A 24,768-nucleotide genomic window follows, 5' to 3' on the forward strand; every position below is an offset into this window, starting at 1 on the left:
TGTAAAACTAAAAAGTTTTGGTTGTTTCCTCACTGAATCTGTGTGTGTGTGTGTGTGTCGTGTCTGTGGCATGTGGAGGTTCCCCAGCCAGGGATCAAACCAGCACCGCAGATGCAACCTGTGCCACAGCCACAACCACGCCTGATCCTTAACCCGCTGTGCCACAAGGGAACTTCTCCCCCTCACCAAATTTTTAACATCACTGGTTCATTATCAAATTCGGTTCAGCTCATGCAAACTCTAACACAAGTGGACAAAAATACTGCACTGAAGCATACACTACAAATAAAAGATTCTATAAAATATTATGCCCTCAAATCTCTAACAACTTTGACTTATTCACAATTGTAATATTAATGTAGAAGCTCTCTTAACCCACCACCTCTCAACCAATCTGCCAAAATAAGTGATGCTTCCCCTTCCCTCTGTAAAACAACTGGTGCCCCAGCATACAAACTGACCCCAATTAACAGCTACTCCCCCTTATGCCGGTATATGTCTCCGCCCGCCCATTAAGCTGCATGCTTACCAAGAACTGTTTTTCCCCAAACCTATTTATACCAGTTGCTCTTGTTATTATACTTATGCAATTTAATTAGGTATGTAAACTGATGAGAAATCAGGAAGAAAAGACATGTTTCTTTTAAAACTAAGTTGAAAGCTTAAAATGACTATACAGTCAAATTAGATGTGGATGAGACAAGTATAAAGACTGGGGTGGGGGTGAAAGAATAAAAAAACTCAAGAGATTCTGTACTCGTATTGCTTCATACGAGTCTTTTTGCCTTTTCTGGGGCTGCTCCCGCAGCACATGGAGGTTCCCAGGCTAGGGGTCAAATCGGAGCTGTAGCCACCAGCCTACACCAGAGCCACAGCAGCTCGGGATCCGAGCCACGTCTGCGACCTACACCACAGCTCACGGCAACGCCAGATCCTTAAGCCTCAGAGCAAGGCCAGGGATCGAACCCGCAACCTCATGGTTCCTAGTCGGATTTGTTAACCACTTCACCACAACAGGAACTCCTGCCATAACCAAGTCTTATGGAAGTTCCCAGAAGTTCCCAGGCCAGGCAATGAACCCAAGCCACAGCAGCAACCTAAGCCACAACAGTGACAATGCCAGATCCTTAACTTGATGACCTACCGGGGAACTCCAACAAATCCTTTGAAATCCTACTCTGCTTTTTATTTATTTATTTTTTATTTTTTTATTTTTTTCGTGTTAGGGCCACACTCATAGCATATGGAAGTTCTCAGGCTAAGGGTCAAATTGGAGTTACAGCTGCCAGCCTATGCCACAGCCCCAGCAACAGCTATGGGAACACTCAGCTTTGGAAAAGCAAAAAAGGAAATCACAGGAGTTTCTATTGTGGCTCAGTGGTAACAATCCCAACTAGTATCTATGAGGACTTGGGTTCTATCCCTGGCCTCACTCAGTGGGTTAAGGACCTAGCGTTGCTGTGAGTGTGGTGTGGATTGTAGACAAGGCTCGGATCTGGCATTGCTGTGGCTGTGATGCAGGCTGGCAGCTATAGCTCAGATTCGACCTCTAGCCTGGGAACTTCCATATGCCTCAGGTTTGATCCTAAAAAGAAAAAAAAAGGGGGGGGGGAATCCTAGATGATGGACTATAGGAGGTATGTTTTATCACAAAAAAGATGAAGGAATTCTAATTGGGACATCAATATAACAGAGAAAAGCCTACATCAAAAGATTAGTGAACATGTTTCTTAAATTCCAAAGAAAAACAGGACAAAATCTACAAAGTTTTAGAAAATACAAAACTTCAAAAAGACAAAAAAAAAAAAAAGAAGAAAATACAAAACTTAAGGGACAACAATCAATTATAATGTATGGGCTTTATTTAGGTTCTGATTCAAACAAATCAGTAGTTTAAAAAAGAAAAAACAAGATCTATATGACAACCAGGGAAATTTTAACACTGATTTGATACTTAACGACATTAGGGGATTACTGTTAAACATTTTAGGTAGGATAATGGTACTGTAGTTTTGTTTTGTTTTTTTTTTAAGAATCCTTGTTTATTTAGAGATACATGCCAAAATATTTAGGGATGAAATGATAAGATTCTGGGAATTAATTCAAAATAAACTAGGGAGGAGTTCCCATCGTGGTGCAGTGGTTAATGAATCCGACTAGGAACCATGAGGTTGTGGGTTCGGTCCCTGGCCTTGCTCAGTGGGTTAAGGATCTGGTGTTGCCATGAGCTGCGGTTTAGGTCGCAGACACAGCTCAGATCCCGTGTTGCTGTGGCTGTGGCGTAGGCCGGTGGCTACAGCTCCGATTCAACCCCTAGCCTGGGAACTTCCACGTACCGCGGGAAGCGGCCCTAGAAAAGACAAAAAAAATAAAAAATTTTTTAAAAATCTAAAAAAATAAATAAATAAACTAGGGAGGAAAGAAAAGCTGGAAGCAGTACAGGTGAGAGACTGGCCATGAGGTGATAAATGCTTAGCTGGGTGATAGATTGATGGGAGTTCACTTTCTACTCTTTTTACTTTTGTTTATGTCTCAAATTTTCCATAGTAAACACTTTTTTAAAAGAGTAGTGAATTAATACATATTTGTATTTTAAAATATTAAAAATATATGTCATTATTTCTTATTTCCCTGCTTTATTCGTTTTCCCCTCCTAATTAACTATGCAAATCATAACCCAAATTTATTGAGTAAGATGCCTTCCTTTGGAGATAAATGAAAAGAGCATAGTCAGATGCTCAAATCTTAGCAGTGGGAACTCCAAAACATTCTAAGAACAATATTCCATATGGCCCTATTACCCTTGAAAATCTTTTAAATAACACATAAAGTATAATGCATGAAGCAAATCCAAACACAATAGGACTGGCACATCACCGTATTTATTCACATAATTATTTTCCTTACAATTTCCTTCATCTTTTTACCATTAAAAAAAGAGAGAAATAATTTACAACCTTCATTAATCAAGTTTGGAAGTGGAGCAGAGACTTAACCCTACTCTTGCAGGCCAAGAAAGGCAGATGGGGAGAGAAAATTAGGAAAGAAGATCTTCTCATTCACTTCTGAGAGGCTAACACTGGCACAACCTTTCTAGAAAGCCATATGCCAGTATATGTATCAGATGGCTCAAAAATATGCATACCCTTTGGCCCAATACTTTCACATTCAACAATCTATCCTGAGCAAAAACTCAGAAATGCATCAAAGATTCATGCACAGAAATGGTCATCACAGCAAATTTCTAACAGTAAAAAACTGGGAAGAAACTTATTTCTTTTTGGCCACACCCACAGCATGCAGAATATCAAACCCATGCCACAGCATGACAACACCAGATCCTTAACCTGCTGAGCCACCAGGGAACTCCATGAAGACCCTTAAATTAATGGAAAAGGTTGAAAAAAAAAATAACAGTAGTCACACAATGGCAAAGTACACATCCATTAAAACTGATGTTTACAAACAGTTTCAAATGATGAGAAAATGCTTACAATGATGAGGAAAGGGGGTAAGAATAAACTAGTATATCAATATGATCTCAATTATATATGTAACAATATTAACAACTGCTGTCTCAGGGTAGCAGGATTATGGGTGATTCTTTTTCCTTCTGCTTCTTTATAATTTCCTGAATTTTCCCAAAGGTCTTTCATCAGCACAAATTATTTTAATAATCAGAAAAAATAGGGCAAAGTGGTAGAAGAGAGCCAGTAATAATAAGCAATTGGGTTGAAGTAAGAGAATTTATGCTTAAGACCTCTTGTCTTCCTCCTCTATCAAGTCCAAGCTATAAGCCTTCAATTGCTCCTTTAACTTAAACTTTTGCCCACCCTGACAAGAATAATCTTGTCTTCAAGTATCAGTAGTTGCTACTTTTTGCCTGCAGACACAAAAAGCACTAGTTGAATTAATCTAGCAAAAGTAAGGACCAACAAAAGTAACCCACTGGTTCTTAATAGAACCAATGACCAAAAAAGTAGTTGTTTTAATTAGATCACTTAGTATAAAGAAAAGAACAAAAGGTAACTTAACAAACAGTGTGAAGTTATTTTAGGAAGTACCAGCAGCCCACGACAGCTTGGTGGGTCTGCAAAGGAGGAGAGGCTCCAAGGCAGAAGAGGGAAAAATGAGGCACTGTGTGACTACACTGACCAGAGCCGAGAGACCTTCTCAAGAAGGTAACCCATTGGAAGCCTGGATATAAAAGAACCTTCCCCTTAAAATAAGGGACTTGTTTTTGTTTTGTTTTGTTTTGTTTTTTTGCCTTTTTCAGCTGTACCCACAATATGGAAGTTCGTGGGCCAGGGATCAAATTCAAGCCACAGCTGCGACCTATGCCACAGGTACGGTTCTTAACTCACTGTGCCACAGCAGGAACTTCGGAACCCAAATTTAAATTGCATTTAAACTTACTTTAAATTATATTGAATTTCTTAACAAAGTTTGAGATATGCCAAAAACAACTTGCCCAGAAAGGTTGTGAAATCTCCGTACCTAGAGATTTGTGAGAAAAAGGTAGGAGTTCCCGTCATGGCACAGTGGTTAATGAATCCGACTAGGAACCATGAGGTTGCGGGTTCGATCCCTGCCCTTGCTCAGTGGGTTAACGATCCGGCGTTGCCGTGAGCTGTGGTGTAGGTTGCAGACGCGGCTCGGATCCCGCGTTGCTGTGGCTCTGGCGTAGGCTGGAGGCTACAGCTCTGATTCGACCCCTAGCCTGGGAACCTCCATATGCCGAGGGAGCGGCCCAAAGAAATAGAAAAAAGACAAAAAAAAAAAAAAAAAAAAAACGTCAAGCATGTCAAAAACACTGCCAGAAAACAGACAGCATCTAGCATTTGGACTGATTCAGAGAAGCCCTTACTGGGGAAACAGACTTACTGCATAGCTGAGATATTGGGGTGACAGGCAGACATTTTATAATATACAAGTCCATACTTTTTTCCATTTTTTAAAGTTTTATTAAAGTATAGTTGATTTAAATAGTTCATACTTTTTGAATTTTGTGCTATGTATATCATTCATTCCTAGTTTCTGATAAACAAGTTTTCCAAAGTTTATTGGATGGAAGGATGGATGGATGGATGGAAGGAATAAAATGAATGAAAAATTTCTTCTCCCAAAAAAATTCAGTCTCAAGAAATATTAGGTTATGTAGTTCCCACTGCAGTGCAGTTAGTTTGTTAATGATCCCTCGTTGTCTCTGTGGTGGCATGGGTTCTATCCATAGCTGGGCACAATGCACTAAGAATCCGCATTGCCTCAGCTGCGGCTTGGATTCAATCCTGGCCCAGGAACTTTCATATGCTTCAAGTGTGGCTGAAAAAGAAAAAAAAAAAAAAAAAAAAAAACCAGAAAGAAAAGAAATGCTAGGTTAGCTAACCTAAAATTTCACATTCAATTCTTAAAATTGAATTGAGGGAGGGAGCAAGAAGTAAAGCATACTGCTGGTAAGCATGTACTGGAGCTGAAACCAGCAGCAATTTGAGGGTTTCTCAGAAATTCCTAACCAAAACCTAAATATAGTCTAAGATAACTGGCCAAAAGCAGCCAACTGAGTGAGCCCAGCCTACAAAGACAGACCTAAACAGGCAATCGGTTTGTATCTCCTTTCTTTTCAGTTTCTGGAAAATGAGGCTATTCTCAATCTGATTCCTAACTCTCTGACAAGCTAAATTCTGAGATGAAATACTTATCAGTGTAGCTAGAGACGCTCTGCCTACAAGGAGTCACACACCTTCTCAACAGAAATATGGTCCTAACACAACTTTGCCACAGCTCATCCAACAGTTTTGTCCCAGCTGATGGAATTTTATTCTGAACAGATCCAAAAGATCTCTTCCAAGCTAATTCATCCAAGGCAGTTGTAGGGCTTCTCAAAGATATCACTGAGGCCATTTATTTAATACGTATTTATTAGATTAGGACAAAAGTCCATAAGAGTGTATATCATTTTCATCCTCTGGATATTATCAGTCATCCACAAGACTGTATGGCTATACTATGATGCCAGAAGGGACCAAGCTACTCACTATTAGAAGGGGGCAGGGATTCACCTGATGGGTGAGGTTTTCTTAGATCAGAAACTAGAATGACATAAGAACATAAGAGGAGCCCTAAAAAATGGTTCCCTTGGCCTTCACCTGAGTCATCAAGGTATACTTCTTGGCGATCAGCTCTTTTAATGAGTCATAAAATGGCACCATCCCCTAGAAACTGGTAGTGATCTGGCAAATAAAGAGTCCATGTGAAAAAGGTACCTTCAAAGATAGACCAGACCAACCTAACAGCATAAAAGTAACACTACTCATATTCCCTGGGTGTGGGCCAGATATAGTGGCAAAAGAAAACTATATAAGGCAGACTGTGTTTATGGTCATTGCTTTTTCCGTGTTTCTTTCTCTTTTTATTTCCTTACCATTTTGAAAGGCTTTTTTGACACCTCCGTCCTGTCAAGGGAGCACCACGGGGCATTTGAGCAGATTTAAAGGCAAAGCAGTGGAGGGCCGTAGGAAAGTGATGGGGGTGACAGGGTGACTTAATGCCAAAGGACAGGTAAAGCAGAATGTTAGTATATTCCCTATTTGGAAATGTTTCCATTCATTATGAGAGCTCTCATTTTTAGAGTTTGTTGTAGAGGATAAATACTTCAGACTTTAATGAGGAGGTGTATCTTGTTTCTCTAATGAAAGAGCAAGTGCTCAGAGGGCAGGAACAATGTGATTGGAGGAGAGGGTAGAGTTAACTAGGAGTAAGGATGCCTGGATTCTATTTCTAGCTCCCGTACAAACTAGCTACAGGATTCTGGGCAAATGGGGGGCAGGAGAGGTACAGAAGAGAGCCATGAGTCTACTGGATAACTGCTCTAAACTACTTAAGTGGTCCCTATAAGCCTGAGATTCTAAATTCCATAAAATCCATCTTTCCAGACTCTGGAAAAGAAAGAGCTGGAACAGAACACTGCCAAGATCTTTTAAGTGCCCCCCACCAATCAACAATTATTTGTTGACTGATCATGTTTAATTTATACATAAAAGGTTTGCCATTCTCTTATAGTGTGAAAGAATATGAAGTCGTTAAAACTTAACACCTTCCCTATCTGAAGAAATGTTTCAGAAAAAAAGTTTTTACCCTTAGCCATAAAATAACAAGCATGAGTTTTTTAAAACACAAACCAGGAGTTCCTATCATGGCTTAGTGGAAACGAATCTGACTAGTATCCATGAGCACGCGGGTTCGATCCCTGGCCTTGCTCATGAGTTGGGGATCTGGTGTTGCCATGGGCTGTAGCGCAGGTCACAGACATGGCTCGGATCTGTCCTTGCTGTGGCTGTGGCATAGGCAGGCAGCAATAGCTGCGATTCAACCCCTAACCTGGGAACCTCCATATGCCGCAGGTGTGGCCCTAAAAGGGCCAAAAAAATAACCATAAACCAGATAACGTCAGTGCTCTACTTTGAAATCCTCTGAAGTCAATGCCCTGTTTCATTCCCAACTCCAAAAAATGGCCTACATAATCTGGCCCCTAACTTTATGATCTCATTCCTTACCATCCTTTCTCTTGTTCACTAACTCTAGGCATCCTGAACTTGGATCTAATCTTCAGACAAACCAAGAACATTTCCACTCCAAGACCACTGCACATGCTATTCCCTCTGCACTGAATATTCTGTCTTCTCAATCTTCCCAAATGGTTCTTTGTCATCATTCAGCTGTCAGCTCAAATATCACCACCCTGGAAAGGCCTTCCCTGACACTACCTGAAGCAGTACCCTTCCCCACTCTCCAGCCCATTTTTGTTCTTCGTAGTATTTGTCACTATATAAAGTTATTTGTTTATAGTTAAGGACACTTAACTATTCATTAAAGTCTGAAGTATTTGTTTATAGTTAAGGACACTTCTTGCCTGCCTCCTTCCATCAGAAAGTAAGTTCCAAGAAGGCAAGAGCTTTTTCTCTTTCTTGTTCATGGGGTACTAAAGAGCCTGACACAAAATCTACATTCAGTAAATACACACTGAACAACGAATGGGTAAGGGGGAAAAGGTTCCATCTCTGTGCAGAGGTGTTTTAGGTGTTTTTTAGACTTACGGAGGCTCTCGTAAGTGGAGCGAATTTCTTTTTTCTTTCCAAAGCATCCATTTTGTTCTCTTTTATGCCATGAACTAGAAAACATTAGCCAGAGTGATGTTTGAAAAATGGAAACAGCATTTCTGGCACAGAAATAACTAGTCTGGGCACCTCTGGCTTGAGCCAGATCTATGACTTTCTAGGGAGCTGGCATCAAAGTCAGAATGTTAAAATAAACAGCTTTGATGCTGAAAGTAGAATACTGTTATTTTGACTCTGGAGAGACTAGTCCAAATCAATCTTAGCTCTTCGCAAAGTTTCAACAAAGTTAGTAACCTCATCACAACTACATTAAAATGAAGTTAGTCATCTTTCAATAGTCATTTCTAGATTATCTAGGGATGGAACTATCCTTCTCAAGTGTAACTAATGTAACTCTTGCTTTCAATTTCTTTTTGACATAATTATCTTTTCTATGTACTCATAAACCCTGCTTTCAGCCTTCCAATGAGCACAAGTATCATCCTTAGATGTGAAAATAACACCATTAGCCCACTTTGAGTTGTTCTCCTCATGAGAGTGAGTTTGCACTAAACCACACAGGACACACCTGTGTCCTGGCTGGTCAATATTTGGAATGGGGTCATGAGGCAACATGTTTTCTCTGGGTGATACCTAAAGTTAAGAATCCTGACCTTGGCCCTCTCAGTAGCAAGGGCCTGCACCCAAGTACAAATGTGTCCTTAAGCCTGTAGGAATGTTTCTTCATATTCTCCATGAAATGTAAAGTGACTCTCTGAAGAAAAGACTGCACTCAAAGGAACTCTATTCTGTCACCAATGTGACAAAGTGTAGTGACACAAACACACTGAATATTCAAGGCAGCCAAATAAAAGCCAATGTTAGTCACAGTTTTCATTAGATAAGTCTTGTAGCTATTTAAAAAGTTTCATAGAAAATTATGTTTTTAAATGTCAATTTCATGAAATTAGCCCATAGCCCACAGAAATTAAATCCACTCTCTCAAAGAGGCACCTGAAATAATAGCAAACTATTTTTTTACCCTGAAAGCACATCATTAGGATGACATCTACTTATACAAAATAAATGGCATGTGCAATCATAAACTGTCCCAAAGGGGTGAAGAGCAAAAAAGGGGAACTATGTCGTACTCATCTTTGCTACTATAGCATCTGATGAGGAGGAGGAGGATGGTGGCAGTGATGGTAACATTTACTATACGCCGACTGTGTGCCAGGCACATTTGTTTTAAGAACTTCACATGTATTATCTTATTTAATCTTCATAACACTCAAATTTATAAGTGCTGCTGTCAATTCGTTTTTTAGATGAAGAAATCCAAGCAAAGAGAAGTTAAAATCATCCAGCTATTAAGTAGCAGACGATCCAAAGCCAGGCTGTCTCAAAGCTCAAGCTCTTAACCACAAACCAATAAACAGACAAGTGTTTATTCAGACAAATATTTATTTGCTGAAATACACTTTAAAAGTACTGGGGTTCTCTTGTGGCTCAGTAGGTTAAGGATCCAGCGTTGTCACTGCAGTGGCTCAGGCTGCTGCTGTGGTGTGGGTTCGACCCCTGGCCCAGGAACTTCCACATGTCTCAGCTGTGGCCAAAAAAAGAAAAAAAAATTGTTTTGACCAATTATAGTTATGTATACTTTTTTTAATGCATACAAAATATATCTACTTTTTGTTCCCATTCATGAATCCAGTGAAAGTATAGTTAGGCACAGGCAACCAACTATAAGGAATTTAAAGAAGAAAATCTTTTTTCTTTAATCTTTTTAATATTTTATAGTGTCCTACCAAAAGAATAGGGCCAGAGACTTTCAGACTAAGGCTCCTCCAAAAGTGGGAACTCACAGAGGGTAGGACAAAGACAGCCGGAGTGAGCTGCTGACCAAAGTTTGTCACAGATGAATATTCTCTCCTGTTAACTGTTCTGCAGTGACGCTCTAAGCACTGCAGTGCTGCCAATATTAAGTCTGAGCTCATGAATGCCGTGCTGCAAAAGTCACCAACAACCAAAGAGGAAAATATTTCCTTTTCTCTAATGATTTTACTTATCCCAGGGTCCTGCTCTACGAGGTACTAGAGTTAACAGAACTTGGGAAAGGGCCAGCTTTACCACTTATTGTTGGACAGAGCACAGTAAGCTTAGTCAATAAATGAAGTTGACTTGAGCCTCTTAGTCCTTAGAATAGGTAGTATGTATAAGAAAAGGTGGCCGTAAATATTTCTCTGATGTTCAGGAGAACCCGCTACCTAATCTCTTTCAGCCAACACAAATATCACCTGAATTACCTGAGTCTGATGGTTATATATGGTTATAGGAAAAACCCAGACCATTCAGTGGCCTACAGGGAGAAAAGGAGAAAGAGATAATCATATACCTCTAAAAGACTTTAAAAAAAAAAAAAAAAAAGATACTTCTGGAAAGATATGGGGAAAAAAATAGCTAGCTCTCTTTAGTTCCAAGTGACCTAACTGCAGAAGATAAATGCTGCAGTGCATGGGAGAAAAATCTATCTACCTGACTAACTGAACAGCAGCTTCTGCAACTACAAATAACTAGGCACCTTCCTTCACCATTATATAACCAAAACATGGCCTTTCTAGGCCATCATACTGTATGTCAACAGTTGTTAGACACATCTGAATGTCAGCATTTGAGAAACCCTTCCAAAGTGGATTCAGATAAGCATGGAGCAGGCCAAAATATGTTCATCATCTACCCAGAGCACATGACAACTCCTTGTGAATTAAGCTTCACTCATGTCGTCAGAGTAATTTAAGTAGCGAAAGATAGGGTGCTTGTAACTGTAACTAGGAAATTGCACACAGCTACAGAAACACAAATGAGTACTGGTGGGGTCCTGTCACATATGCAACTCATTGTCAAAGCCATTTCAGGCTCCTTCAGGATTTTGAATATTTCCATACATAGGAATTGCATAACTGCACACCACAAATGATCAAAGATAAAAACCAACATAAACAATGACACCCGTTTATAAACAAGCTGATGTTTAAAATGCTGCAGTCCTAAAGGCCTTAGAAAAAAACTAAGACACATACATACACACACACACTGGAAAATTAGAAAGCGGGCAGACCAGCCATAATTAGCCACTGGCTTTGCTGACTACTGAAGATAGAAATGTCTCCTTTATACATAAAGCCAAGAATCAACTGTTTGCAATTACACTTACAAAAACATTCAACCCTCTCTGTCACAGATTTTTTTTTTTAATCAATATTTTGGTGTATCCAAGGCCAGGAGATACAAAATTCTCTAAATCATAGACACCATAAACCAGGCAACCAATTAAGTTCATAGAGTCCATCCCCCAGGGGTCAGAGCAAAATAATCACAGGAGTGCAGTGTGATTACTTAAGTGGGAGGGGGAGGGCACAGAGAAAGGAAATACCAAAACAAGGAACAAGGCTCAAACAATTAGAGTTGTTTGTAAACATAAATTTGGTTTGGCTAACAGTAAACACAACTGGAAACACTCAGAGCCGCAGAGATACACCAGTCCCCGCTCAGTCCACCCCCTCCCCCATCAGGGTCTGAGAGTAACATCAGGAAACCTTGAACTTTGGTATCTCTTTCAGCTCAGGCCTGCAGACTTCAGGCCCTCAGGAAAAAAAAAAAAAAAAAGGATGAAAAAGCTGAAGGGGGCCCCCCAGAGGAAGTGAAACTGACCAATCAATTTTCCACAGCCACCCACCCTGCCACCCTGGTCTGAAAGGCCCCTTGCAGTCTGACAGAAAGGAGGGAAAAGGGAACTTCAGGTTGTAAGTGAGCAGGAGAGAAGGCAGAAATAGGTCAACTGCCTTCTGAAAATAAGTGATTGCTGTAAGAGCAAAAACAAGGTAGGTGACAAGAACCAGAGGCTGGGCTGAGGAGGTGAGGGGAAACTGACGTGGCTTTGATAGGAAGAAGGAGCTCTCCGGGTTCTTCCCTACTCAGGTTGAGGGAAACACAAATTGCAGTTTTAAAATATAATGAATGACTACACTGAAAGTATTCATTCAAGTGAGAGGTGAAGCGAAGGAAGAGATTTGGAGTACAAATGGGCTTTGTGCGTCCTAAAACCAAACAATTCCTCCTGATGATTCCAATACTCCCAATGAAGACCACAGAAAAGTGCTAAAGATATTTCCTCCAAAAATGAATTTTCTATGGGTATGGATATGGCTTCCTAATTGACCTTGGCCAACTTCACCACTACAGCCCCACAAATCCCTTGGGAACCAAAGGGCCCAATGAGTGGGTTCCTCATACACCTCCTCAGTCACCAGCCTTTCCCCTCATCACTCAGAGCCCTCCCTGGGTTCTATAAAGCTCACAATCCGGGACCCTCCAACAACTAAATATAACCAGCAATCCAGCGTTCCCAAATTGTTTAACCCCTAAATACCTAGTGCCACCATAAACCTAGGACACACCGCCACCACCGCCTCTGTTCCCTGATCCCCTTCCTGTGGAAAAGCAAAGTAATTTTTTCCTCCTTATTTCCCAGTTTTTTTCATCTCCTCCTCCAATAATCTTATCTGTCCTCAGACCCTCATTCCCACCACCTATCAGTCTTGGACGACCAAATGCTGACTGTTGCCTCTGTCATAAGGTACCAGGTCCCTCATATCTCCCAGCGCCCCCCCCCTGCGCCCACCACATACCCCCAGTATATGTCCCAGCCATCGTGGGTCCCCCTCGTCATCCCACGTCTGCCAGTTTTACCCTTGTTTTCCCCCATCTCTTGGTCCACATTTCCTATTCCCCTGCCTTCATTCCCTTAGGATTTCCTAATTGCTGGTTCCAGAGTCTTCTTAGCTTACTGTCTCCAGGCTCCGGGAGAGTTCCAAACCTCTTCCTTCCAATCATCCCTTCTACTATCCTCCGTACAGCTCTCGGAGCCCCCTCCCCAACCCCGGCTCCCTAGTTCCCCAGGTCCCCGTGATCACTGGCTCCCTGCGTCCCCTTGCCGTGCAGTTACCCTCTCCTGGGTACCCCGGTGTCCCCCACCTTCTGCTCGCCCTCTCCTCACTCCCGCCCGGCAGCCCCCTACCCGTTTTCCCGGTCCCCAACGCTCTCCAATTTCCAGAGCCCCGCTCGCCGCGCCGACCCCTCAGCCTCCGTGTCGCGGGGCTCTCCTGCCCCCGCCACACTTGGACGGTCCCGGGCCGCGCAGCTTCCCCGCCGCCCGGTCCCCCCAGCGCCACTACCTTGGCCTTGGTGACGAGGTGCGTGGCCCTCTTGACCACAGCGAAGTTGCCCTTGCCGATGGTGCGGTCGATCTCGTAGTAGCCGATGCGGGCAGGCACCGGCCCGCGGGAGGCCGGGGCTGGAGGACGCGGCGGGCCAGCCGCCGGGGGCACTGCAGCGGGGGCGGCCGGGGGCCCCGGGGCGGGCGGAGGCAGCAGGCGACCTGCTGGCCCGGCTCCCCCAGCTCCGGCCCCGGCAGCCCCGCCAGCTCCGCTCGCCGCCGCCGCCGCCATCTTGTTGTGCAGTGAAACCTCCGGGGCCGCGGGTAGCCGGCGAGGGGGGGTGGAGGGAGCAGGGGGGCGGGAAAAGGAGGGGGGAGCGGCGGACGTCACTCCGGGAGGCGGAGCGCCCGCGCCGCCTGGGCCCGGCGCCATGGCAACCGTTGGTCACGTGCCGACGCGCGTCACTGCCCAGAGCCATGGCAACCGTGACCTCACCGGCGAGCTCGACCTTCCCGCGTGGGCCGGGTTCCTCCGGCGCCGGCTCCCGGGTGCCCCCCTCCCGGGAGGAGACAGTGGGCACCGCAAGTGTGCCAGCGGGTTCCAAGCCGCCGCAGCATTGCCCGAGTTGAGGGGGTGCTTTTGCCCGACCCAAAGCCTGCCCTCGATCCCCCTGGAACCGCTAATGTGACCCCAACTATGACCTCTGTCCCAGTTCAGCAATCACTCAGCCTCCTTAAAACAAAATATTTCCTCATCACCAAAAATATTAGCACTGTCCCATTTTAGCCCTTGAGGCCCCAAAGGCAGGAATAGCTACAGTATTGAAGCAACTGTACCCAAGTCGGTAGAGACAGGGGAATTCTTCAGTAAAATTCCTACCTCTTACAAAACCCAGCTCACCCAGTACAACCAATCTAATTGTCACCGAATAGAGAGGAATTGGGAAACTAGGATTTGTGTGTTCAAGGGCGGAGAAACCAGCCCAAACACGCATTCCAGTCGTTGGGTGGGTGAGGACCCAAGCAGGGAGGTCATTTTCCTTCCTCCCACCCTGTCTCTGAACAATTCTATAGCTAGATGACTGTCAAAGTGCCTGCGCCCTATTTCTGTCACTTGTATAACCCTGATGAAGCAGTGGTGGCATTGTCCAGTGAGTCACGTCATGGTTAAAGACAATCCGGTCTGTTGGGCGAAATAAATAAGTAAATAATAAAATTAAAATTTCACCCTTACTAGCGACTCTCCAAGGACGTTAAAGGTGATCAAATGTATAATTCCAACAGTAAATCTCATATATGTTTTTCTTCCCTCATCTTTTATCTTCTATCCGTTTCCCTCCAGAGCTTTCACTAGCTCCCAAGTTCCCCATACCCTCACTTCCTGGCTCCCTTTATTAACTAGATTGGCTTTAACAGCTTCAGTTGGGGCCCGGGAGGGGTAGGAGACTGAGCTTTCAAAAACAAGGTGGTCTTGGCAGGTTGACGGTTGGGGGGTGGGGAGACCATGAACACCAATGTTAAAATGTATTCCTTCAGTCCAGTCCTGATCCCTCCACATCTGCGTCTCTCTCAAAGGCAAAAGTGTGTTGTCAGGTCACTGCCTGTACGCTATTAAAAGCTGACACCCAGGACCCTGTGAATGTGTGAGAAGCAGAGCGCCTATTTACTTTCTCTGAACCAAAGATATTTACTAGCTCTCTGATTCCCCATCGGACTATGAGTAATAGCTGGGACTAGGACGGGACAGAGAGGTCATTCCACACTGCCTTGGATCAATTCCCTGGTGGCTGTTCCAAATTGCTAACACAATTAACACTAATTGGCTCCTTTACTAGCAAATAAGGATGAGGATGAAGTGGTCCTCAGCTTCGTGCACTGGTTTAAGCGCTTTCGCTGGTCGAGCTTATTTAATCCCAGATAAATGATGGCATGTGGCCAGCCTCTCTTACACTTCCACTCGACTCTCCTGCCTCTAGCTGGGACTGTACATTAACTTTTGGTGCCCAGGGTCCCAGTTTTACCATCTCCCTGGAGAGAGGGGGAGATAAAGTTCTCACCAGGATAGTTAGCTGGCTGGTAAGGCAAGGGAAAAAATCTTTTGCTCTGGGGACTGCAGAAGCAGCACCCCATTCTCAGAGTGACTTTACATCCTCTCCTCCACTCACGGAGTTCCATTTGAACATCAAGTACGGCAACTTCTGCTGCTCTCTGGAGGTTGTCAAAAATGAAGAAGCCTCTGGGGAGAAACTAGAAAATGGAGCATTGGTCTAACTTCCCAAGAGAAGAGGAAGTTCACTCTTGTCCCTAATAATGACCAGAATGTGTATGCTGTGAATTATGTGATTTAAGCTCTGTGCCTATATGGATTGAGGCCAGTAGGTGGTATATCCTATTGAGACTTGGACAAAGACTTGCTGCAGATCTCCCTTAAAAGTCCTCTTTGGTGAGAAGAACATAGAAAATTAGGTAGGGGGTGATCCACGATGATCATCCGGGGGGGGGAAAGGGGAAAACAGCTTAGATGTGTGCTTTTAATTATTTATTGAATACGAAGGACTGAGTTAAGTTTGGGGAGGAACTCACAGTCAATAACAACAATGTGCCAGGCACTATGCTAAGCAGTTTACATAAATCAATTTACCTAATCCTCAACAAGCCTTAAGGAACCCTGTATATTATATTCTCATTTTGCAGATAAGGAAAATGAGGCACAGAAGAATTAAGGAAACCTGCTACAGTCATAGTGCTAGAAAGTAGTAGAATGAGGATTCAAACCCAGGCACCCTACCTCTGGAACCTGAGATCTTCCCTACCAGGTTTTTTGTTGTTTTTTTTTTTCCTGTCTTTTTAGGGCGACACTCATGACATATGGAAGATCCCAGGCTAGGGGTAGAATTGGAGCTATAGCTGCCGGCCACAGCCACAGCCACAGCAACACCAGACCCAAGCCGCGTCTGTGACTTACACCACAGCTAATGGCAATGCTGGATCCTTTAACCCATGGAGTGAGGCCAGGAATCAAACTCTTATCCTCATTGGTACTAGTCGGATTCATTACTGCCGAGCCACAATGGGAACTCCAATTCTCTACTGGATTATAAACCATGTCAAGCTAGGAGCTAATAGGAAAAGTAGTTTCTCCATAGACCTAAGGTGACTGAGCTCAGTTTAGACCCAGGGAAGAAGACATTTTAGAGTTCTCGAGAACAGGACAGTGTAGGCATCAAACCACATCAATAGTGACAGATTGGGAGTTCCCGCCGTGGCACAGCAGAAATGAATCCCCATCTAGGAACCATTGCAGGTTCAATCCCTGGCCTCGCTCAGTGGGTTAAGGATCCAGCGTTGCCATGAGCTGTGGTATAGGTAGCAAATGCAGCTCAGATCTGGCATTGCTGTGGCTGTGGTATAGGCCAGCAGCTGTAGCTCCTATTCGACCCCTAGCCTGGGAACCTCCACATGCTGCGGGTGCAGCCCTAAAAACACAAAAGACACATAGACAAAAAACAAGAATGACAGATTGCAAAACTGATTGAAGCGATGACTTCGCTCGTGAAATTCACTGCTTATTTTACAGGAGTTTTGCTGACCTTAGAAAACAGGTGGGAAGGTGGGTTCCTGCCCTGCTGCAGTTGTGAAGGGGCGACTTGGGGGCTGAATTCACAGAATCCTACTGTCCAAGGTGGAAGCAGAAAGCCAGCCACCAACCAGCTCCAATAAGCCTCTGGAACCAATTCACTCTTTTCTGAAAAAGCAATAGATTCAAAGATGAAAATGAGGGAGTTCCCATCGTGACTCAGAGGTTAACGAACTCGACTAGCATCCATGAGAAGTCTGGCTTGATCCCTGGCCTTGCTCCGTGGGTTAAAGATCCAGTGTCGCCATGAGCTATGGTGTAGGTCGCAGACGCGGCTCGGATCCCGCGTTGCTGTGGCTGTGGCGTAGGCCGGCAGCTACAGCTCGGATTGGACCCTAGCCTGGGAACCCCCATGTGCCAGGGGTGGGGCCCTAAAAAGACAAAAAGACAAACAAAACAAAAAGATGAAAATGAGACATTTTCCTCCATAATGTCATTGGGTTTTGGTTCTAGAATTTGAAAAGGGCAAATCAAGGCATTCTTTATGAAAATGATAGGCCCTTAAGAACCTCTAGAAGCGATGCAAAGCCTCTAAGGACCTAAAGTCTGACAGGGGATTGATAAAAGCAACGGGAAGTAATGCATTTGCTCTTTTATGTTTAAAGGCCCGGTTAACCTGTCTGCAGAGTGGTTTACCAGCAACGTAAAGGAAGACTATAGCCTCACAACGTAGCTTCATAAATTCTCAGAGGCATCAGGACCTTGAAGAAAGCCCAAGCCATTACTTTACATTGGTCCAACTCACTACTGCTCTACAAGAAGCTAGCATTGTCTGAGCATTCAGTGAAACAGAGCAGTCTTAAGAAATTCTGTATGCGGAGTTCCCGTCGTGGCGCAGTGGTTAACAAATCCGACTAGGAACCATGAGGTTGCGGGTTCGGTCCCTGCCCTTGCTCAGTGGGTTAACGATCCGGCGTTGCTGTGAGCTGTGGTGTAGGTTGCAGATGCGGCTCGGATCCTGCGTTGCTGTGGCTCTGGCGTAGGCCTGTAGCTACAGCTCCGATTCAACCCCTAGCCTGGGAACCTCCATATGCCGCGGGAGCGGCCCAAGAAATAGCAACAATAACAACAACAACAAAAAAAAAAAGACAAAAAAAAAAAAAAAAAAAAAAAAAAAAATTTAAAAAAATTTAAAAAAAAAAAAAAGATCCAGTGTCGCCATGAGCTATGGTGTAGGTCGCAGACGCGGCTCGGATCCCGCGTTGCTGTGGCTGTGGCGTAGGCCGGCAGCTACAGCTCGGATTGGACCCTAGCCTGGGAACCCCCATGTGCCAGGGGTGGGGCCCTAAAAAGACAAAAAGACAAACAAAACAAAAAGATGAAAATGAGACATTTTCCTCCATAATGTCATTGGGTTTTGGTTCTAGAATTTGAAAAGGGCAAATCAAGGCATTCTTTATGAAAATGATAGGCCCTTAAGAACCTCTAGAAGCGATGCAAAGCCTCTAAGGACCTAAAGTCTGACAGGGGATTGATAAAAGCAACGGGAAGTAATGCATTTGCTCTTTTATGTTTAAAGGCCCGGTTAACCTGTCTGCAGAGTGGTTTACCAGCAACGTAAAGGAAGACTATAGCCTCACAACGTAGCTTCATAAATTCTCAGAGGCATCAGGACCTTGAAGAAAGCCCAAGCCATTACTTTACATTGGTCCAACTCACTACTGCTCTACAAGAAGCTAGCATTGTCTGAGCATTCAGTGAAACAGAGCAGTCTTAAGAAATTCTGTATGCGGAGTTCCCGTCGTGGCGCAGTGGTTAACAAATCCGACTAGGAACCATGAGGTTGCGGGTTCGGTCCCTGCCCTTGCTCAGTGGGTTAATGATCCGGCGTTGCCGTGAGCTGTGGTGTAGGCTGCAGACGCGGCTCGGATCCCGCGTTGCTGTGGCTCTGGCGAAGCCGGTGGCTACAGCTCTGATTGGACCCCTAGCCTGGGAACCTCCATATGTTGCGAGAGCGGCCCAAGAAAATGGCAAAAAGATAAAAAGAAAAAAAAAAGAAATTCTGTATGCCAAAAAACAACATCATAGCATTCTTGCATGCCAGGTATTCCCAAACGAGGAAATTATTAACCTTGTTACAAATTCTGCCACTATAATGAAATCAGGGCTTAAAGTTCCAAGGTGGCTCAACAGGTGAGGATCCACCATTGTCACTGCTATGGTTCGGGCCATTAGTGTGGAGTGGATTTGATACCTGGCCCCAGAACTTCTGCATGCTGTGGGCGTGGCCAAACATTAAAAATAAATTAAAAAACAAAAAATAAAAAAGTGAAAGATCTTTAAGTATAGTTCCCACTGTGGCACAATAGGATTGGCGGTATTTTGGGAATTCTGGGTCACAAGTTTGATCCCTGACGGTTGCCTCGTGGCTGTGGCTCAGATCTGATCCCTGGCCCAGGAACTCCATAGGCTGTGGGATGGCCAAAAATGAAAGAAAAAAAAAAAAAAAAAAAACCCTATTACATAAGATCTGTAAGTATGATTTTGTAAGGTTTTCTATATTCTTGGATATGACTATGTCATCATTTGGGATGAATGTTCTCCTCAGGTATATACAGCTGTGGTTTTACAAGGAAAATCAGTGGGAAAATACTTTTAGTAGAAAAAAATAGTTTGTACAGAACAATTTTTTTTTTTCACAAAAGGATATGCTCCTTAAGGTAAGTTACACTGAGTTACTCTGTGAACAGCTCTCAGTGTTTAGACTAATAAAGATAATGTGTGATAAACAATGAGGTCCTACTGTATTGCATAGGGAACTATATTCAATCACTTGTGATAGAACATGATGGAAGATAATAGAAGAATGTATATATGTGTAACTGGGTCACTTTGCTGTACAGAAGAAATTGACAGAACATTGTAAATCAACTATAATAAAAAAATTTTTTTAGTGTGTAGCAAATGCTAAGATTTTGGGGTATCTAGATCCTTTTCTTTCTCTTGAATATAGAAGTGTATCTTGGTGTTCCTGTTGTGGCGCAGTGGAAATGAATCTGACTAGGAACCATGAGGTTGTGGGTTCGATCCCTGGACTCGCTCAGTGGGTTAAGGATCCGGCGTTGCTGTGGCTGTGGCATAGGCCAGCAGCAACAACTCCGATTAGACCCCTAGCCTGGGAACCCCCATATGCCGCAGATGCAGTCCTAAAAAGACAAAAGACAAAAAAAGTGTATCTTGGAGTTCCTTTGTGGCACAGCAGGTTAAGGGGTTAAGGATCTGGCATTGCCACTGCAGTGGCTTGAGTCACTGCTGGGGCAGAGGTTCAATCCCTGTCCCAGGAACATGCTGTGGGTGCAACCCAAAAAGAAAGAAAGAAAGAGAGAGTGGGAGGGAGAAAGAAAGGGAGAAAGAAAGAAAGAAAAGAAATGTATCTACATTCTGGAAATCCACCACATTTCACAGAAAATAAAGGTACGTTTCAAATGTCTACCTGAGATGGAAGTTATTTCCTGGTCCTAAAATGACAGAACCACATCTTTCTTCCTTTCCCTTCATCTTCATATTTCTCCTAAGAAGCCATGCTCTGCTACCCCTGCCTTGGGAATTGCCTCTCAGCTTTTAGTGCTCACCTTCAAGTGTTTTGGAAGACAGTACAGAGATACAGTTCTTAGGGCAGCTTCCTTGCATTATTTCTGGAGTTTGCTTAGCCTTTCCAGATGTTGGCTAAGAAAAATTTGGGATTGATTTCTGTAGGTAGCTGACCTACCTTTGTTTACTTCATTCCCACCAAAATCTTCCTGAGTTAAACTAGAAAAATCCATCCTTCACCTCTGAAGCAGAAAGGAACCCTCTCCCTTGTCTGCGGAGACACCTGCTGGTTAGAGTTCTGAACTACATGACGCCCAACAGGTCTCAACTTTTCCGTTCCACTAAAGCCTTGTAGTCCTTTCTATTTAAACTGCAGGCAGTTGAAAACCACAAACCCACATCAGGAGCCAGGAAGCTGGAATCCAAATGGAAGCCGGCTCCAGGAAGCTGGAGGTCTTTATGGCCAAATAGAAAGTACAGTGGGCTAAAGTTACAGCGGCGCTTTGGGCTGAGGAAACAGTCCACAAGTGTGGTTTTGTGCCACCCAAGGATGTCTCTAGTTATCCCTGGAGTTCTTGTGACATTTTGAAAGACTTCTTAAGGATGAAATTAATTTGTTTGTTTTTATTTCTAAAATAATTTTATTCGTTTAAAGAGCAGCCTGGAATGACGAGTAAAAAGAGTGAGAGTTAGACCTCTCTTAGACTAAGCTTTCCAGTGGGCATTTCCATGTACAGGTTCATCTCTGAGCCTCAGTTTCCTTCTCTGAAAATCACTCCTATTTCATGGAGTTTTTAGAAGCATCAATTATCATAAATATAGAGAGGGACCTAGATCAGAGTCTGGTACATGGTATGTACTCAGTATTAATTTCCGGAGTTCCCATTGTGGCGCAACGGAAACGAATCAGATTAGGAACCATGAGGTTTCGGGTTCAATCCTTGGCCTCGCTCAGTGGGTTAAGGACCTGGTGTTGCCGTGAGCTGTGGTGTAGTTCACAGACGCGGCTTGGATCTGGCGTTGCTGTGGCTGTGGCATAGGCTGGCAGCAACAGCTCCAATTAGAACCCTAGCCTGGGAACCTCCATATGCCTCAAGTACAGCCTAAAAAAGACAAAAGACAAAAAAAAAAAAAAAAAAAAAAAAAAGTATGAATTTCCTCCAAGTGCTGAAAGCATATAAACAGTCACATGCTATTTCCCAAATTGATATCAAAAAGATTTGGGGAGTTCCTATTGTGGCGCAGTGGTTAACGAATCCGACTAGGAACCATGAGGTTGCGGGTTCGGTCCCTGCCCTTGCTCAGTGGGTTAACAATCCGGCGTTGCCATGAGCTGTGGTGTAGGTTGCAGATGAGGCTCGGATCCCGAGTTGCTATGGCTCTGGCGTAGGCTAGTGGCTACAGCTCCGATTCGACCCCTAGCCTGGGAACCTCCATATGCCGCGGGAGCGGCCCAAAGAAATAGCAAAAAAAAGACAAAAAAAAAAAGATTTGGGAATGGAGTTCCTGCTGTGACACAGTGGGTTAAGGATCCAGCATTCCCACAGCTGTAGTGTAGGTCGCAGCTGTGGCTGGGATATGATCCCTGGCCTGAGAATTTCCATATGTCAAGGGTTTGGCCAAAAAAAGAAAAAAGATTTGGAATGACTGAGAATAGAATTAGGGCTGCAAAAATGGATTAGCTTCGGAATTAAAAAGAGAAAATTATAGTTTAAAATGTTTTGATTGGTTGACTAAACATGTATAGTTCAGTCTTTGTAATTTGGACATCTTTGTGGGTTTTAGGGGTAGAGGGTTTGGCTGAGCCTGAGGCATATGAAAACTCCCAGGCTAGGGATTTAACCCAAGCCACAGTAGGGACCTGATCTGCAGCAGTTGTGATGCTATATCCTTAACCTACTGAGCCATCAGGGAACTCCCATATTTATGTTTATGGTGCAACCCTATGTGTCCAACGAAAACATTCTCACTCCCACAACTTCATAAAGTAGTTATTAGCCCCACTTTATAGATGATCAGTTTACTTGACCATCTATGATTGGCTTACATAGCCAGGAAGTAGTGAATCTGGAAGTAAATCTAGGCCTTTCAATCCCCAAAGTGAGTTGTCTTTGCAAATTCTAGAGTATTCCAGGGACTGTGGCCTGTTTTGTTTTGTTTTTTAAGATGTCAATTTTTTTTTCTTCTAAAATGTATTTAAAGTATATATGTAAGAAAACTACTACAATATCTAGGTCGTTGCTTTGCAACAATCCCTTTAAGAAATGGTGTGTTTGGGAGTTCCCTTTGTGGCTTAGGAGTAACAAACCCGACTAGTACCCATGAGGACGTGGGCATGATCCCTGGCCTCGCTCAGTAGGTTAAGTATCTGGCACTGCCATGAACTGTGTTTAGGTCGCAGACACAGCTTGAATCGGGTGTTGCTGTGGCTGTGGTGTAGCCTGGCAGCTGCAACTCCAATTCAACTACTAGCCTAGGAACTTCCATATGCTGGGGGTGTGGCCCTGAAAAGAAAAAATAAATAAAAGAAATGGTGTGCCTTTCCAAACTTTCTGCAGAATGCAAGTGCTCTGTCAGAATACTGTAAGAGTTCTAATGAGAAGGAAAAGTCCAATCCAATGGAGACTTTTCCTTCTAAAATTCATTTAAAATCACATATGTAAAAATTACTAATTATATTTATAATATGTATTTATTTTCTGCAGTAATCTGTTTTTAAGAAAGTAAACACCTATATGTGGTTTTAGGTCTATTTTTCAAAATAAAATTAAAACGCCCTGATTTCTTTCTTTCTTTTCTGGCTGCCTTGTGAGGCATATGGAGTTCCTAGGCCAGGGATCAGATACCAGCTTCAGTTTCATCCTGTGCTGCAGCTGTGACAGCACTGGATCCTTTAACCCACTGTGCCAGGCCAGGGATCAAACCTGTATCCTGCCGCTGCAGAGACACCATCAATCCTGTTGTGCCACAGTGGGAACTCCATAATTTTTTTCTATTATTTATTTATTTGTGGCTACACTGCAGCATGTGGAAGTTCCTAGGCCAGGAATTGAACCCACACCATAGTAGTGACCAGAGCCACAGCAGTGACAATGCTAGATCCTTAAACACTAGGCCATCAGGGAACTCCCAATTTCTTTTCTCTCTCTCTCTCTTTTTTTTTTTTTTTGTCTTTTTATGGTCATGCCCATGGCATATGGAAGTTTCCAGGCTAGGGGTTAAAGTGGAGCTACAGCTGCCAGCCTACACCACAGCCACAGCAAGACGAGATCCAAGCCACAACCATGACTTACACCACAGCGCAGAGCTATGCCAGGTCTTTGACCCACTGAGTGGGTCCAGGAATCGAACCTATGTCCTCATGGATACTAGTCAGGTTCCTTACCACTGACCCACAACAGGAACTCCAGTTTTATTTCTATAAAGAACACATACTGCAGGGAAAGGAGTATATGAGGAATATCTCAGGGAGGGAGACTTTCCCAGGAGGAAGAAAAATTTCTCCCCATTTTCAATCATCAATGTTATTGAACAAGAGCACTCCAGGATAAAAACCCCACTTCACAGGCAATGATTTAAACAGGCCACACAGCTGATTCCACTGATTCCCGGGAAAAACAGCAACTTTGCCCCGAAGTCCCCAAAGAGTCCCTTATTACAGGTATAAAAAGCTCAGCTGGATCAATGGCAGTAGCAATGTCTGCTTATTTCTTGTCTATCCCTTGTTGACAGACCCCAAGGGTTGTCTGCAGTCTCATTTGGAGGTAGTCTCATGGGCTGAATTATTTTCAGCCACCATGTGTTTACGTAGCACTCTGTATGTCAGAGGAGGTCGTAAAAGGATGTGACTGCTGGTTGACCCTCCAGCTGGAGCGGGGCATTTGGAGGCTCCTCACTCCTCTCCCGTCCTTGGAATGTACACTTTGCCTAACTTTTCCACAGTGGGAGCTCTTCCAAGGACACAGCCTTAAACAAGTAAGGTGTTGCTGAGACCATCTGGACTGAGTATGTGACTAAACCCCATTAAGGCCTCCACATAAATTTTATGATTCTGGTGTGGACATACGAACATCTATTCATCTTGCCTCTGCCAAAGACAAGCCTCATAAGTTCCCTTGCTTATTAAACCTGCCACCTGCCAGTCTGGGGATGTCTGCCTCTTTCTTTGGTCTCTCTTTGCCATTTGTGTAAGGGGGCCAGTTTGCAAACCAAACCCCTTGACTTGGGGGAAAAAGTTGACTATGCATATAGCTAAAGCTCAGGTTTCACAGTGGAAAGTTACAACCGTGGGA

General features: G+C 43.7%; 1 protein-coding gene across 22 annotated transcripts in view; it reads right to left on the reverse strand.

Annotated features, from left to right (window-relative positions):
* SIK3 (SIK family kinase 3) overlaps positions 1–24,768 on the reverse strand; it is a 293,253-nt gene that overhangs the window by 236,581 nt on the left and 31,904 nt on the right. For 8 of the 22 annotated variants that reach the window (XM_084976151.1, XM_084976149.1, XM_021062877.2 and 5 more), the window contains exon 1: positions 13,328–13,608. The exons of 7 other annotated variants lie outside the window; for them this stretch is intronic. In XM_084976151.1, the coding sequence (XP_084832277.1) occupies positions 13,328–13,600 (273 nt within the window). In that variant the 5' untranslated portion in view covers positions 13,601–13,608. Of the gene's footprint in view, positions 1–13,327; positions 13,609–16,898; positions 17,054–24,768 lie in introns of those variants that run through there. 7 more of the 22 variants (XM_084976158.1, XM_084976170.1, XM_084976165.1 and 4 more) reach the window with 1 other exon arrangement.

Source organism: Sus scrofa, chromosome 9, assembly GCF_054392235.1.
Source record: "Sus scrofa isolate SSC_HxYL_T2T_F1_AM1 chromosome 9, Sscrofa_HxYL_maternal_Yorkshire_Landrace_v2.0, whole genome shotgun sequence".
Lineage (NCBI taxonomy): Eukaryota > Metazoa > Chordata > Mammalia > Artiodactyla > Suidae > Sus > Sus scrofa.